Source organism: Ipomoea nil, unplaced genomic scaffold, assembly GCF_001879475.1.
Source record: "Ipomoea nil cultivar Tokyo-kokei standard unplaced genomic scaffold, Asagao_1.1 scaffold0319, whole genome shotgun sequence".
NCBI classification, from domain to species: domain Eukaryota; kingdom Viridiplantae; phylum Streptophyta; class Magnoliopsida; order Solanales; family Convolvulaceae; genus Ipomoea; species Ipomoea nil.
This window is the reverse complement of record NW_017616747.1, coordinates 259,938-273,177: the sequence shown is the minus strand read 5'-3', so window position 1 is coordinate 273,177 and position 13,240 is coordinate 259,938. Positions and strand designations below refer to the sequence as shown.

Below are 13,240 nucleotides of genomic sequence, written 5' to 3'. Positions count from 1 at the left end.
AATGAAAGTCAAGGGTCGCAATCAATGACAAGTTCCCAAAATATTTTATCAAATAACAATTATTCAAATAATGCACATTGATCAAATAATTAAACAATATGCAAGGTCTCACATCCTCACTGCGCGTCCTAAGGTTCTCATATCCTAAGTACTTAAATGTCTAGAATTCAAGCCTAACATCTTAAAGTCTTATCCTAAAGGCATTACCCTAGGGTCGAACTTACGCTCTAATACCAACTGTAACACCCCCGATTTTTCGGCATATTTTAAAACAATTAAAGCTTACAAAATAAGAACAAGTCTATCATTGATACCAAAATAAGCGGAAGCTAACAAGATAGTTTAAGGGTGCTATGCCACATCTAAGCTTGAGAACCTAGATGCACAAGCTGCAAACTAACTAAACAAGATTCATAATCATCCGAATACGAAATGGCTCACAAGTCGTCCAACTAACGCTAATCACTAACTAAACTAGGAACCACAACTCCTTCTAGCGCACTCACAAGCCAACTAATATGTACCTGAAAAGCATGTGGTGTAGCAACCGTTAGCGAATAATGATAAATAACTCACTCCCACGCGTTGAGTACAATACATAGATAGATATAAGAAAACCATTTTGAGACTTGGGAATACATAAATATAGTCTTAAACAACTCTAGCTTTCAAATCAAGATAAGGACTCATGACACCGTTAATCATTGACATCCTAGGACAACCTCAAGATACAAGCATGCAAACCATGACCACAAGACGAGACAATGACAAGAGACAACAATAACAGACCATGACCACACGACACGTCCATGTTCCAACATGTACCTCTAGGCCACCCTGTACTCCATCAGCCTTATCCCTCCAGAGCAATGCTCCCCGCCCATCTATTCCGCCAATCTGTTTCGCCGACCCAAGCAGACGTAGTGCCAAAGGTACTGCAACACCATAACAAAAGATAAATGCACCGCAACGCAATATCATAAGCACCGCAGCGCTTTATACCACTAATCGATTTTTATACTGCCAATCTCATATCTTTTCATCATACATGGACATCCACACAACGTACAAGACTGAACAACGACTTCATCGAGGGATAACCAGGGGAAGGGATACAACATACGTACGGACTCTCCACGACAAGTGACATCAATATAAATATACGACCCATGGGGAATATCATAGACCATACTTTGAACCAACACAATACAAGTTAAGACCACATGCATAATCACAACTGACAAATCCTAATTACGGTACTTAGGACATCGCTCTAGACTTACAAACATCAAAGAAGACACTTCGGCACACGGGGATCGACCAAATGGAGGCCGACAACCACCGCCATGCACCGTACCAGCGGGTGGTACGACGGGTGGACAACCACCTGCCCCACCCCCCCACCCCCCCCCCCCCGGCACGGCTTTGCCGTTCCAGCGGGTGGTGCGGCGGGTGGTCGTCCACCCGCCGGCAACACACCACCCGTCCAGCAGGTGGTCAGGTGGGGGTTCGACCCCCCACTGACTACCCGCTGGAACAACATCCACCGAGAGTTTTCCCACTACGGGAATTAACCAATTTTATGCCCAATTTCAAGTCCAAACGCACCAAAACTCACATCAACGATTATAGGGACTTGAATACATAGAATGACCCAAAGAATAACATTAACGAACCCTAAACACAAGCTCTAACCATTCATAAACACAAGAACATGTTCAAAATCACTCAAGATTATCAAGAAAATCAAGAATATCAAGAGGTCACAATATAAACCCTAAATACAAGCTCTATCAAGGCATAATTACAAGATAACGCATTCCATCACTCAAGGATTCCAATAAATCATAATATAGAAAAGAAAATAGGTTTTGTAAGACATGGGTTACCTTTTAGCTTAATTAAACTTCTCACAACTTCCTAAGATCTTTCCTCAAGGTCTCCTTCCAAGCGATCCTTCCTAAGCTTGGTGATGGAGAATTCTTTGGCTAGGTTCTTGGGAGGGATTTTCGGGTATGAGAGAGGGAGAGATGAGTGAAAGAAAAGGGTTCTAAATGCTTTCTAATTCCCTTTAAATAGGTTTAGGATTCCCAATTAGAATCTGAAAGGTAGATGGTTTAGAATTCCTAATACGAATTTGAAAAGGTAAGAGGGCTCTCCTTATTTTATCTAAAAAGCTAACGGGCTTTTATTCTAGACAAAGGTCCACGGTCCATCATGGACCATATCAATAAATTAAGGGATTTGGGCCAAATGGTTTGGGCTAAGTAATATTTATTGGGCATATATATATATATATATATATATATATATATATATATATATATATATATATATATATATATATATATATATATATATATATATATATATATATATATACCTAAATATGTTACTATGGGTTTTGGTTAAATTATTTTATAAACTATGATTTTAAATGTCCAAATCCTGAGCCCAATATATATATCGTGTGCCACAGTTTGTATGTCGCGTGCATAGATTTGTTAATTAATAGAGCCTGGGCTCGAAATCTGATGTTTACATTTATTCTTGTGTGCCATTATGCATTAAATTGTGTACCCATTATTTGTCCGCACGGTCTTCTATATATTATTGTCCTCATTCAAACTCTACCATATATATATATATATATATATATATATATATATATATATATATATAACAAAATATTTAATTATAAGTAAATAGTTCTTTTTGAAAAATATTTATATTTAATATAAATATTTAGAAAAATATGGAGTGTTACACATATATTCTAAACCAACTACAAATCACATTTGGTTGAGCTATGAGACACTCTAGCATTTGAACCAAAATCTCCTCTCATTTTTCTATGTACTAGGAATACAACAAATAGCAAAATATACTATGGTAAATGCTTCCAATGACTTCATCTTTACATGTATGCTTTATGTTATACTTCAAGTTCATAAATTTCATACCAACTACACACATTAGATGGGGTAGAGAGAGCTGTGAGAGCCTGCATGAGCAGCTCAACTAATCGCAGAAGATAAAATTTGTCACAAAAAAGAGCTGCGAGACATGGTGGCATTTGAAGCGAACTCTCCTTCTTCGAGATGGTACATTGGGCTATTCCAATAACTATTAAATTCCATGGTTTTCTCATCTATGAAAGGAGGATTACTAGGATGAGGCAACTCGTCTTCCTTCTTCACAAGCATTTGCAACACCTTGGACATGGATGGTCTATGAAATGGCTCCTCTTGGATGCATAATAGCCCGATATGAACTACTCTTAAAACCTCAATTTTCACATTGATGCCGTGGTAGTTATGAAGCATTAAGTTTGTGTCAAATAGCTCCTCTATTGTTCCCTCCTGGAAGTGCATCCATGCCTATTCATTGAAATGTCAAACCTTAGCTTAATCATCAATCAATTTGAAAGTATATATAAAAAGTAAGAGTTAATACTCAATTTGGTCCATCGACTATTAGGATTTCACCACTTTGATTCTCGACTTCCAAACTTGTTCAATTTCATCCCTAACTATACAATTGTTAATCAAAATGGTCCTCAATCATGACTATTTTGATTTGGATCAAGAACTATTTTAGGTAAAAATTACATAGTTAGGTATGAAATTGAGTAAGTTTGAAAGTCAAGAACCAAAGTGGTTAAATCCTAATAGTCGATGGACCAAATCGGATATTGACTCTAAAAAGTAATCAAGGCGGAAGATGTTTAAACATACAAGATTCACCACACTAGATGAGTATTCTATGTTTTTGCTCTTGTTGTTCTGTGTTCCCATTATAATTTCTAACAATAGTACTCCAAAGCTGTAAACATCTGCCTTTTCAGTTAGTTGTCCATAGATTAAGTATTCTGGAGCCATATATCCCCTGCACCGATGAGAGAGTTAACACAATTACAATGAAGTTGAAATGATGTGGTCATTTTGAAATTTCAAAATAATAGAAATGGTTGCGTACAATGTTCCAGCAATAGCGGTGCTTATATGGCTTTTATCTTCCTGAAAAGATCTAGCCAACCCAAAGTCAGCAATTTTAGCATGAAATCTTCCATCCAATAGGATATTGCTTGCCTTGATATCTCTATGAATAATTCGTGTATGTGAGTTTTCATGGAGGTATATCAGGCCTTCTGCTATCCCTATAATTATGTTTAGCCTCCTTTCCCAATTTAAACATTTTCCGTTGTTTGGATCTGTGATATGTGACAAATTAAAGCATTAATGTTCAAATGTGTGGCACTATCTTAGTAAGTATTTAATTTCCTCCATCCTATTTTACCAGTCATATTTATTATTCATTCGTCAAATTAATTATTTCCTCATTACTTATTTTCTTAAGTAATTTTTTAATTTATTTTTTTCTGTTTTTAATAGTACTTATAATTTATTTTCTAAATATATAAATTTTATATATTAATACTAAACTTAATATTATGAAAAATTGAATTAAAAATAACTTCACTCAAGCATCATTAAACAAACCAGACAAACAAAATGGGACAGAGGGAGTATAATAATCATACATACATATATATATATATATATATATATATATATATATATATATATATATATATATATATATATATATATATATATATGGAATGGTTCAGGTGCAGGTATAGCTTCCCGTGCGGTTGTGCATGTGATTAATGTGCGTGAGGTTTGTACTTAGTGTGCGTGAGTATTGTGCTTAAGGTGCGTGAGGTTTGTGCGTAATGTGCGTGAGTGTGTAGTGCTTAATGTGCGTGAGTTTTGTACTTAAGGTGCATGAGTATGGTGCCTAAAGTGCGTGTGTACGTTGCGTGCTTAATGTGCGTGAGTGTGTTCTTCATCTATAGGGATATTAATAGGTATCTCAGTCTGGCTTAAGTTTTTAACAACTCACATTAAGTACACAATCACGCACATTATGTACAAAAATCACGCACCTTAAGAACAAGACTCACACACCTTAAGCACAAAATTCACGCACATTAAGCACAAAACTCATGCACTTTAAAGTTTCAAACAACAACTCACATTAAGTACACACTCACGCACATTAAACACAAAACACACACACCTTAGGCACAACACTCACACACCTTACGTACAAGACTCACGCACATTGAGTACAAAATTCACACACATTAATCAACCGCAATAGAACCTTTCACTATATATATATATATATATATAGAGAGAGAGAGAGAGAGAAAGAGAGGGGCCCGTAATCATGTGCGAATTGAAACGGGTCTTCCAGTGGGAACATGCGAATTGAAGGAATTCACCTCAACTATTACACAAATGTACCATAACTACTCATCGGCATGCCTGGAAGACCACAAATTGTTATGGTGCATTCACGTAGTAATTGCGGTGTACTCCTTCAGTTATTTGTAGATTCGCACAAGAAGGATTGCTCGCATATGATCGCACTCTATATGATGAATCTTTATTTTAGTATTGATCCGTATTACTTACCGAAAATGAACCTATCAAGACTTTGATTTGGCATGAATTCATATACCAAAAGGCTTTCGAGGCCGGAGCAGCTACAACCTAACAACCTTACCAAATTTTTATGCTCTGTATTGCTAATTATATTTATTTCATTATAAAAATCTGCGGCTCGATATTTGTAATTAAAGAATAGCCTTTTGACAGCAATTTCTCTTCCATCTTCCATAACTCCCTGCATATTATGTGTTATGAAATCATGAAGTTAAGAATATAGAGCACCATATCTCACAAAGTTAGTGTAAATGTCAGTTGGAGTCCTCCGAACATAGTGATACCATCAAGTTTATCCTTAAACTTTTAAATTAATCATTGTTTGTCTTTCAATTTTAAAGTTAATTACTCAAGATTATCTTTCATCAATTTTCAAGTTAACCCCAATAGTCCTTCAATTTTTAAATTTTAACCAGTTGTGGTCCTCAACTTTGGTTTTACTTAAATTAAGGGAAGGACCACCACTGGTTAAAATTAAAAGTTGAAGGTTGGTGGGGATTAACTTAAAAATTTAAGTATCATGAGTTGTTAACTTTAACAGTTGAAGAACACACTGTTGTTAAATTAAAAGTTTAGGGCTATACGTCGAGGTGCTACTATTATACTCGAACTATCTCAATTGGTATTTACTCGACAAGTTATTATAGATGGTAATTAAACAATATGGTATCAAATCAGATTAATTCATAACCTTGTAAACAATCCCATATCCTCCTTGTCCTAGCTTGTTGCCATCATCAAAAGATCCTGTGGCTTTCTTTAGTGTGGAATATTTGAAGTTCAAGCTACTGTCATGAAGGATCTTCACCAATTTCTTGTTGTCATTTGAACCTAGGAAATACATGCGATAATATAACATGCATGTTGATAGACATTCAAAGACGATCCTATATATTTTGAAAATTTTATTATATTGTACTAATAATTATATATATACCTTTTCTTTTTTTCTCCACTCTTTTCTGTTTCCAAACATAAAGACCAATGACTAACCCCACAACAAAAAGAATTACAGAACAAGCAGCTACCATTAGAATGATTACTGCATTTGCTGCAAACAGGATCATCATCATTAAAGAGTGAAAATTAAATTAGATCAAATTTAAGAAATATAAACACTACTGCACTTTCATAAAGAAAGCAAATTAATATATATATATATATATATATATATATATATATATATATATATATATTAGCACAAATACGGTCATGCCTTAATGTGCGATGGATGCGGCCGCACCCACCATTAGATATGTAAAAAGGACCAATCGTGTTAGAAAACCCACAACAATGAAATACACCAATGCACCACAAAACGCACCACACATCCAAAAAAAATGCATCATACCTCCCCACACATAATTATGCGTTTTCGAACATTGTGTGGTGTGTTTATGCATACCTAATGGTGTGTTTTGGGGTGATGCGTACATAATTGTGCGTTTTTGGTGCATTTTTTTTGTTGTGCGTTTCTTAACACTATTATTGCGCGTTTACATACCTAATGGTGTAGTCGCATTGACCGCACATTAAGGCCTGGTCGCATTGGAACTTGACCGTATATGTGTGTGTATTACCTCTTGATGAAGCTTCAATAGTTGGAATAGGATTAAGAAAGTTAGTGTGAGAATATCTAATGAAGCACCCAGTGTACAACGCACGACCCTCGGACCAAGGTAAGCATTTCAAAATTGACCTAGAAGCACTCTCTAAACATTCTCTGCAGGCACTACCATTCAAAGTCCTCCAACAATTGGCCAAAACATATACCGACGCCTCATCATCATCACTCCGTGCATATCCATTGTTATTGTACGCTTTTGAAACTGCTTGGAGCACAGCGCTCTTGGTTCTCTCTTGGAACAACAAATCCTTCCTAGTTCCATTCCCACAAACATAGGTGTCCTCTGGTCCTATGTTGTCTCGAAAGAAGTCATAATTCTCGTTGCGCATGAAACAACCATCAAGATAAACTCTGCCCCCATTGTTAGGGAAGCACAGGGGTAATACACTCCTGGCTTCAACGTAACACAACGTGCAATCAACTAAAGAAAGATCGCCATAGCATTGCCCTAGTCCAAAGTTCATATATGGTACTTCCCCATTTATTGAAAATCCCCAGCCTTGACTGCCCATTTGAGCGCTTATGTTTTCCATAGTTGCAATAAAAAACCCAGTCTTTAGAGTGGCTATTGTTGCGTTGTTATGCTCTACTTGGTGTGCACAGATCCTTTGGACGGTCTGAGATCTTGGAACACTATTACAAACATCTAGTAAAAGGAGAGCACTGATAAGTAACAAAGGAAGATTTGTCATTGGAACTAAAACATTTGTTTTCTTCATGCTTTCAACATGGAATTTTGATTCTAGCCGCCCTGTTCAACACAACAAAAGGGACAAACAAATTAATTAGCAACAAGATTTTTAAAAACACTATACTAGAACTAAGCTCAAGCCATTAAACTTTAAAGACTATCTAAAACTAGAGTTGTTGAAACGGGCCAGAAGGACGACGGGGCCTGTCATATGACTGATAAAATGGGACAGATGGAGTACTAATTATGGATAAATTGATTATTACTTATAAGGGAAAGTGTAATACTTAATAGAAAAAATAAAATGCTTTTAAATCAAAATGCAATATTTAAAAGTTGAAGATAGAGTAGTTTAGGAAAAAATTAACTATAGTAACTATTTATGAGAGAAAGTAAAATACTTATGAAAAACTCGAACAATCTGACACATAAACATAAACATCACTGAGATGGTTTCATAGTAGATTATTTTGCCTTCACTTTATTGATGTAGTCAGTTTAATTTGGGTTAAATAATTTTGGAAAATTTGTTAAATAAGCGCTCTCTCTCTCTCTCTCTTTATATATATATATATATATATATATATATATATATATATATATATATATAGAGGACCGCGTTCAGGAATTGCCTGCCCAGGAGAGAATTGAGAACCATTCAGCGCCGTCCACGTGTCTAGATTAACAAATCAGATGTAATTTTAAAAAAAACGATGCAGTGGCATTTTTGTAAATAACTCAAACTTGGATGCATGTAAATGTGTTATAAGTGCAAGTAGTTTGTGCACCTTTGCAAGTAAAAAGTGCAGGTAAAATCACTTACAAGTGCGCCTACTTTCACTTACAAGTACATGTAATTTTACCTTATTAACATTCATGCACCTAGGTGCAACTACTTATAACTATAGGTGCACCTAGTTATAACGTTAGGTGAACTTAGTTTTGATGCTCAGTATAAATTTTACTTGCACCTTTAATACATTTTACCTGCACTTGTAATACATTTTACATGCATTGAGGTGCACTATATGAAATGTTACTTGCACTTGTAATATATTTTACTTGCACTTCGATGTTCAATTATTTACAAAAATGTCACCGTATTTTTTTAAAAAAATCAGTGTTTCCCATCCCTTAGATCTAGATAAGTGGACGACGCTGAATGGTTCTCAATTCTCTCCTGGGCGGCCGTTCGCATGAGTATATATATATATATATATATATATATATATATATATATATATATATATATATATATAAAGAATATAAACAAAAAGAATTAAGTATTACTAAAAAAATAGACAAAGAAGAAAGACTGCCCACTTTGAAATGCGGCCGCTAAATTTCAAATCTTAATTTCTTTTCTCAAATACTAACTATTAAACTATTGAACTAAGTCTGTGCGAACCACTATATTAAATTCTGTTTATATCATTACGCTGTGATAACTAGCGTGGCCACAACGCAAGGGAATGTTAAGTCAAGCCATCCGTAAAAAAGGAGTTCAAACTTAATAATTAACTTTCAAAGTCTTCGTCGTCATTCTTCAGTGTTACAAAATCCTTTCCGAACCTAACCCCCGGCAAGGGGCATTTTGAATTTCTTTGCAGATCTCATCCACATTGTGTAGTCGATATTTTTCTAATTTTGTCACTTTTATCTCTCTTTCCAAGTAAAAACTAAAATTCCTATCCAAAAATTGTAAAAACAAAAACAAAAAAAATTGTCTCATGATTATTATTATTATACCTATCATTTTGAATATAAAAGATTGAGTAAGGAGTGTTGTATCCCATATTAACTACAAGTAATAGGACTAACTATAATTTTATTATGTAGTTGCAATAATATTATGAGAAACTAATAAATTAAAATAAATGACTAATCAACAACTATGATAGGTAAGGAAAACCAATCAAAATTAAGAAATCAACCAATAAATAAAAAAGTACTTAAACCTACGAATCCCCCTAAGACATCATTGACCACAATAAATAAAGGTAAAAAACAATTGCATATTCCTAAGACTACGAGACATCATAAATTATGTCAATATCTTTTTCAAGACTATTAACAAACGCAATTGCTATATTGATTAAACAAAATCTCTCTAAATTAAAATCAACAAAGATTGCATTAAATATTTGTGAGTTTTATTGAACGATTTGACTCAAACACGAATTAATGTCATCCTATCTCTAGGGTTGCAATGCACTCCCTTCAATCATGTTGGATCTACACAGACAAAGGATATTTTTATCGAATATTTGCATAAAATTTGAATTTAGTAAGCAAGCAAAATATATGCATCAAACATGACTTTAGTAAGCCGGCAATTATTAATTCAAAAATGACAAAGAGCACGTACAATTGAATTAAAGGATAAACAATTGTATTAGGGGAATAAAAAAATTAACAAGGTCTCATTCTAGGACTCATTATAAATTCATGTATTAAAGGTTTAACCTCAACTCTAAACATGGAGGCAAAATTGAAAGAAATCAACTATTTTTAAATGGGGAACTAAAAAAAATATCACGTGACAATTTAGTCATAAATTTATAACAATAGATCAGATAGATAAATCAAACTTTGCCGATCACGTAGGTTTATAGTTTTTTGTTAAAAAACAAAACCAAGACATAACAAAATGGTTAATCACTCTCTCTCTCTCTCTCTCTCTCTCTCTATATATATATATATATATATATATATATATATATATATATATATATATATATATATATATATATATTGAATGCTACTGGCTCTATTACAATGTAGTATCTGTTCTATATTTATTTCTCCACAATCACTAATATAATTAGAGTTAATTTCACCGAAGATTCCTTGTATTTGGTGGCAATTACAAATTTAGTTCCAAACTATCGTTTTTGCCATTTAACATCGCATATTATTATTTTTTTTGGACATTTTTAATCCTTCTCATGACTTTTTCTATTTCTAGTAAGAGCAATTTTGTCTTTTCATATTTTTCTTTTGTTATTTTTTCGGTTTCAGCCGATTTAATTGATTAAGATATTTAGAACTTTAGGTAACCTCTAATTTTTAGTAACCATATTTTCAACCAGTTTTTAGTAAAGTCCTAAACCAATTCAACCGGTTGAAACATGAAAAATAACAAAAGAAAATATGAATAGACAAAAATGTCCTTACAAAAAATAGAAAAAGTCATGATAATGACTAAAATTAAAATGTCCAAAAAATAATAGTCTGAGATGTTAAAGGATAAAAACGATAATTTGGGACTAAATTTAGAATTGTCAAGTGACCTATGGTATAATTAACTCAATATATATAATTATATAAATGTTCAATGAGTGTTTCTTAAGCACTAGAAAGCTAGGGTAACTAAGTGGGTAAACCATAATTCTTGTACTTGATTATGAGTTTGAGTCTGTCGCTATAATTTTGTTATCTTAATTATCGATTTAAGAATAAGATATTGAAAATAAAAAAATCATGAAATTAAATAAACACATGTAACAGGGCGTTTGGTTGGAAGGGGGAATTATGTGGGAAAGGAATTGTAATTCCATGGATTTGAATTACTGGGAATAAAGTGGGAATTTAAATTCCAGTGTTTGGTTGACATGAATAGAATTACTGGGAATTTCAATTCCAATGTTTGGTATACATGGGAATTGAAAGGGAATAAGTAGTATAAAGTCAAAAATGTCCATTATTGTTGTTAGACATTAATTTTAGGTTAAAAAAAAAGGAGTAATTTTGACTCATCACTATCTTCTTTTCCCAGGAATTAAAATATCAGGGGGGGGACATGGGATTTTAATTCCATGAAAATGGGGGAATTGCAATTCCCTCCGACCAAAATACGGAATTTAATGGTCTTTGGAATTAGGTGGGAATTAAGTGGGAAGTGAATTTAAAATGAGAAATTCTATTCACACCCCCTTTTTTACTATTTGCACCACCTACATAATAGGTCAAACCACTTTATAGGTAGTGCTAACTAAAAAATGCTATTTACACCCCATCATTTAATGTGGTCAAAAGATTAATATTTATTATATATATATTTTTATTTTACAATCAAATTAATAATTAAAAAAAAAAAAAAAAAAAAAAAAAAAAAAAAAAAAAACACCAAACTTGGCGTCACCTTCTCCGGTGAGAAGGCAACTGGGCTGCGTTCTCCGGTGAGAAGGCAGCCCAGTGGGTCGCCTTCTCACCGGAGAAGGCGACCCAAGTAGAACATTTTAAGAACCCTGCAAAAAAAAAAAAGAAGACAAAGAGGTGAAATAAAAAAAAAAAAAAAAAAAGTTAACGGGTCACCTTCTCCGGTGAGAAGGAGTGCCTTCTCACCGGAGAAGGCGACCCAGGTAGATTTCTACCTGGGTTGCCATCTCCGGTGAGAAGGCAACTCACAGTGGGTTGCCTTCTCACCGGAGAAGGCAACCCAGGTAGAAATTTGCCTGGGTCGCCTTCTCCGGCGAGAAGGCGACCCACTAGGCTGCCTTCTCACTGGAGAAGGCAACCCAATACTGCCTTCTCACCGGAGAAGGTGAGTCTTTTTTTTTTTTTTTTAATGTATTAATTAATTAAATTTTAATTTATCAAAGTATTAATTGCAAGTTTGACAAGGTGGTGCAAATAGCATTTTGACCACCCATTATGCTATTTGCACCACCTATGTATTTATTGTAAGTTTTTAACTTTTTATATTTTCAATGTACTTTTTACCCCATTTTAGTCAAACGGGGTGCAAATAGCAACACCCTTTAAAATCCCTCCAACCAAACCCACGGTAAAAGTTTTGTATAACAAATATTCATCTAAAAAACCACAGCTCCATCTTGATAGAAACAAACATAAGAAAATGCCAGCTATGATCGAAACATATGCAAAAAAAAAAAAGAAGCTATGTACTTCATTACAGTAACATATATATATTTTCTTCATTAAAAAGCCCAAAAAAAAAAAAAAAAAAAAAAAACGTGGAGATTTCTTCGATAACTTACCTCTATGCGTTTTATATATCCATTTACTCGGATTTGCCGAAATTCAGTTGCAGATTATCCGATGAAGATTGCGCTTCAATTCTTAAAAGTTAAACCGTTGCTATATATAAAAGAATGAGTGAATAGTGACGGAAGAATGGAAGACGAAGAGCAGTGAACTGATGACTAACTAGCGTGCAAGTTGGGACAATGAATTGACAATTATTATACTAATGACGGAAACCGGCTTGGTTGGTACGAGTGGCCCTGCGCTCTCTTTCTTTAAGAGAGATTAGGAGTTTGAATTTCATTTTGTCAGCACTTTGCTCCTTAATTGGGCCAGTCTAGTGCGGATGTCGATTAGTGTAGAAGATTTATGTTTATTTTTAGTGTACTAAAAGTTATTTATAAATGTTATTTTTAT

General features: G+C 34.0%; 1 protein-coding gene across 3 annotated transcripts; it reads right to left on the bottom strand.

Annotated features, from left to right (window-relative positions):
• Nucleotides 1–2,825: 2,825 nt before the first annotated feature.
• Nucleotides 2,826–13,010, bottom strand: LOC109171486 (cysteine-rich receptor-like protein kinase 2). 3 transcript variants are annotated; one of them, XM_019320517.1, is made up of 8 exons: nucleotides 12,839–13,010; nucleotides 7,097–7,891; nucleotides 6,454–6,567; nucleotides 6,208–6,347; nucleotides 5,487–5,697; nucleotides 3,979–4,213; nucleotides 3,738–3,888; nucleotides 2,826–3,380 (listed from the first exon to the last, which is right to left on the bottom strand). In XM_019320517.1, the coding sequence occupies exons 2-8, from the start codon at nucleotides 7,860–7,862 to the stop codon at nucleotides 3,045–3,047; spliced, it is 1,953 nt and encodes a 650-aa protein (XP_019176062.1). In that variant the 5' UTR covers nucleotides 7,863–7,891; nucleotides 12,839–13,010; the 3' UTR covers nucleotides 2,826–3,044. The 3 variants fall into 3 exon arrangements, with proteins under 3 accessions (XP_019176062.1, XP_019176064.1, XP_019176063.1); XM_019320519.1 differs by lacking the exon at nucleotides 6,454–6,567; XM_019320518.1 differs by lacking the exon at nucleotides 12,839–13,010 and having other exon boundaries at nucleotides 7,097–7,987.
• Between the last annotated feature and the right edge of the window lie 230 nt (nucleotides 13,011–13,240).

Coding starts and splice junctions, on each gene's coding strand:
- LOC109171486 (XM_019320517.1), bottom strand. CDS start 7,862: ATGAAGAAAACAAATGTTTTAGTTCCAATGACAAATCTTCCTTTGTTA. Junction 5,698..6,207: donor GATATGGGATTGTTTACAAG/GTTATGAATTAA, acceptor CATAATATGCAG/GGAGTTATGGAAGATGGAAG. Junction 3,889..3,978: donor ACCGCTATTGCTGGAACATT/GTACGCAACCAT, acceptor TCATCGGTGCAG/GGGATATATGGCTCCAGAAT.